Source organism: Lipotes vexillifer, unplaced genomic scaffold (genome assembly GCF_000442215.2).
Source record: "Lipotes vexillifer unplaced genomic scaffold, Lipotes_vexillifer_v1.1 scaffold158, whole genome shotgun sequence".
NCBI classification, from domain to species: Eukaryota; Metazoa; Chordata; class Mammalia; order Artiodactyla; family Lipotidae; genus Lipotes; species Lipotes vexillifer.
In genome coordinates this window covers 1,045,136-1,048,667 of record NW_006788189.1, presented here as the reverse complement: position 1 = coordinate 1,048,667, position 3,532 = coordinate 1,045,136, and the positions used below count along the sequence as shown (strand labels likewise).

The window sequence follows — 3,532 nt, the reverse complement described above, 5'->3', positions numbered from 1 at the left end:
CAGGCTCCAGACGCGCAGGCTCAGCGGCCATGGCTCACGGGCCCAGCCGCTCTGCGGCATGCGGGATCTTCCCGGACCGGGGCACGAACCCGTATCCCCTGCATTGGCAGGCGGACTCTTAACCACTGCGCCACCAGGGAAGCCCAAGACTTTGATTTTTGACACTTTCATTTAAGATATAACGCACTGACCATTTCCCACTAAGCTCTTTTTGCAACTATGTATCGTTTCCTTCTAGGTATTTGAAGTTGTTTATTTTTATCAGAAAAGAACCTTGAAGCAGTAGTTAAGAGAACGGTTGTAATCTATACTTTCTGTACTGTGAACATGTACTTGAAATCCTGACATGCGTAGGATCCCAAATTACTTCTTCCAATAAGAGCAACAGGAAATATAGAAAGACATCTAACTACTTAAGGAAAACTTTTATTTTCTTTTTAAGAGCAACTGAAGGAAACAACATACACATTTCAGAAGTAAAATTATAGACAATTTGGGTCTAAGTCAATGATTTCCTTCTCAACAAAGTCTGAGGGCTATTGCTAATTGATACCCTTTTTAATGAGCAGTATAATTCTTGCAAATAGATGTTCAAAAATATTCTCTTTTGGGGCTTCCCTGGTGGCGCAGTGGTTGGGAGTCTGCCTGCCGACACAGGGGACACGGGTTCGTGCCCCGGTCCAGGAAGATCCCACATGCTGTGGAGCAACTAAGCCCGTGTGCCACAATGACTGAGCCTGCGCTTTAGAGCCCTCAAGCCACAACTACTGGGCCTGCGAGCCACAACTACTGAAGCTGATGCACCTAGAGCCTATGCTCTGCAACAAGAGAAGCCACTGCAGTGAGAAACCCATGCACCGCAACTAAGAGTAGCCCCCGCTCGACACAACCAGAGACGGCCCGCGTGCAGCAACAAAGATCCAACGCAGCCAAAAATAAATAAATAAAATTAATTAATTAAAAATGGATTTCTATTAAAAAAAATTCTTTTTAGCTATGATCCTTTAAATTATTCTGTTGTGGGGATTCCCTGGCACTCCAGTGGTTAAGACTTGGCGCTTTCACTGCTGTGTCCTGGGTTCAATCCCTGGTCCCGCAAGCCATGCAGCTTGGCCAAAAAAAAAAAAGTTCCGCTGTGAATTCATACAAAAGATAAAACACTGTCAAAAATCTTTGTTAAGGGGTCAGGAACTTGAAGTGGCGCTATAAGAATTTGTTAACCTCTACCCTATAGCAAGGAGAGCACATACAAAGAAGCATGGACAGATAGGTCCTGGCCTTCATTCTAGGAGGAGGCCCGACCTTGTGTTGCTGTGGATGATGGAGTCAGTAAAGACTTCCCAGAGAAAGTGACATCTGAGAGGAAACCTCAAGGAAGAACAAAGAATTAGCCAGATAAATAAGTGTGCAAAGGAAGAAGAAAGATTGTGGCAAACAAACAAACAAAACTGGACTGTGTAAAGTCCCAAGGTCAAGAAGGCTGAGAACTTATCATCTGTTCAGAAAATATGAGAAGCTACTATTAAGCAGGAGGAATAAAGTAGCTTAAAGTTACTTTAAGTCTAAAGAGAACTAAAATAAATTTGTAACAAAAACTAAGTTGGCAGGAAGGAGGCAAAGCAATAGGAAGGAGGCCACAGCTCACAGGTGAGAGACAAAGACAGAACAATTAAACACCATGCCTGAGTTTCTGGTTTGAGCAATAAGTAGATGGTAAGTACCATTTACCATGATGAAGAACACAGAAATCAGGCTGTAAAGAAAGAGGAATAAAGAAAAGAGTACCTTACTTCACTTCGCAATGCCACCTTTCCACTTGATACACAGAATACAGAATTATTTGAAGGAGTAACTCAACTTCAGCACTGCTGACTGGACTAGATACTTTGCTGTGGGGGTGGGGGCTGGTCTGCTTAACATCGCGTATTTAGCAGCATCCCGGGCCTCTAAATGTCCGATGCCAAGAGCACCCCCTACTTGTGACACCTAAAAGTGTACCGAGACATCGCCAAATATTCCCTGGGGGGCAAAATCATCACCAGCTGAGGTCACTGATCTTCAGCATTCAAAGAGTATACAACTAAAAACCAAGTTGCATATACGTGCGTATACACATCTTTTAAAAATCTCTTTTCCTATACAGTAAGCTCCTGAAAGGCAAGACCTACGCCTTACACACCTTTGCATTCCTCATGGCATTATTATTACACCTCTGGGCCTTAATTAAATAAGAACACATTAATACATTAAAAAAAATGTTCTTGTAGGCGTGCTTCACTGTAAGTTTCATGTACACTCTGTACATGTGAATCAAGTGGTTAAAACAGGAAGAAAGCCCTATTTAAATTAGAACTGTAATATATCCATTTTTCAAATCTGATAACCTAGTATTTACTAAAATCCCATTTGCTAATTTTTAAATTAGAAAACTGGCAATATTTTTAAAGCAGGAAGCAATATAGAAAAATATCACACATCTCACCTGTTGCAGCTGGGTTTATCAATCCTGCAGAACCACTGTTGGCTATCTGTGAAGGAGCCTGGCTTAGCCCGGTGGAGGGGGTTCCTAACCGAGGAAACTGTTGAGAACTCATTTCCACCTGCAGTGCATAGGCATATAGTTATTACTGGATTCTGATATTAGAATCAATGAGAAAGTAAAGCATTTTTAGAACCTACATCTTCCCTTAGAAAAGCAAATGTAGCATCATCTATCTAAAATGATACTTGTGTTCAACATACAGTGCAGAAATGGTGTAAACTGTTTAAGCTTTTGATGTACATAGGTTCAATTAATGGTAAAATCGTTTATGTGGTGCTGCGGGATATTATGACACCGCCCTCCAATACCTGTGGATTGCCACAAAAGTCGACACTGCATTGTGTATAACATCCACGTGACAGATCTTAACACAATATATATACTTCTGTGTAAAGTTTCAAGACAAATGGCATGTGCCTTTGAAAGACTTAAGCCTCACACCAAGGTGAACAGAACTGTCATCAGTGTGTCACAGGAGGAATCGGAGGCAGATGCCCTGTCCTAAGAAGGGATCAGAAACCTTCCATCAAGACCTGACCCGAAAGGAATTCTCAAACGCTTTCCTGCACAGGCCTCCATTGACGGATTTCTCCCCCGCCCCTTTCACAGAGCCCCAGTGAGCCAAAGGGAACCGAGACCTTCACCACTTTCCCTAAAATCGACCCCCACTCCTCCTTCAGGAGCCGATATCCCCGATACGCCCGCAATCCTGCCCCCACCCTGAAGTCCCCCGCTGAGATCGGAGAACACAGGTATCCAGACACTCTGGGTCTCCGAGACTCCATCCCTGGGGAGGCGGGCAGGCGTTCTGAGGAGCCCCGGGACCAGTGTGCCCTTTACCTGCCGCCGCCCGCCGCCCGCCCCTCCCGATTCCACCTCGCCGGGCTGGGGGTGCCGCGGAGGACCCATCTCGGTGGCAGCGCTGGGCTCCGACGTCGCGGGGACGACTCGTGCCGCAACGCGCCTCGGGCCCGCCGCTGTCCCGCCCCG

The 3,532-nt window shown here is 45.1% G+C and overlaps 1 protein-coding gene across 2 annotated transcripts in view; it reads right to left on the bottom strand.

Moving 5' to 3' along the window:
* Positions 1-3,451, bottom strand: part of SAP130 (Sin3A associated protein 130) — a 75,782-nt gene extending 72,331 nt beyond the window's left edge. For both annotated transcript variants that reach the window (XM_007461293.1, XM_007461294.1), the window contains exons 1-2: positions 3,383-3,451; positions 2,483-2,600 (exon numbers count right to left, since the gene is read on the bottom strand). In XM_007461293.1, coding sequence (XP_007461355.1) covers positions 2,483-2,600; positions 3,383-3,451 — 187 coding nt within the window. The remainder of the gene's footprint in view (positions 1-2,482; positions 2,601-3,382) is intronic.
* Between the last annotated feature and the right edge of the window lie 81 nt (positions 3,452-3,532).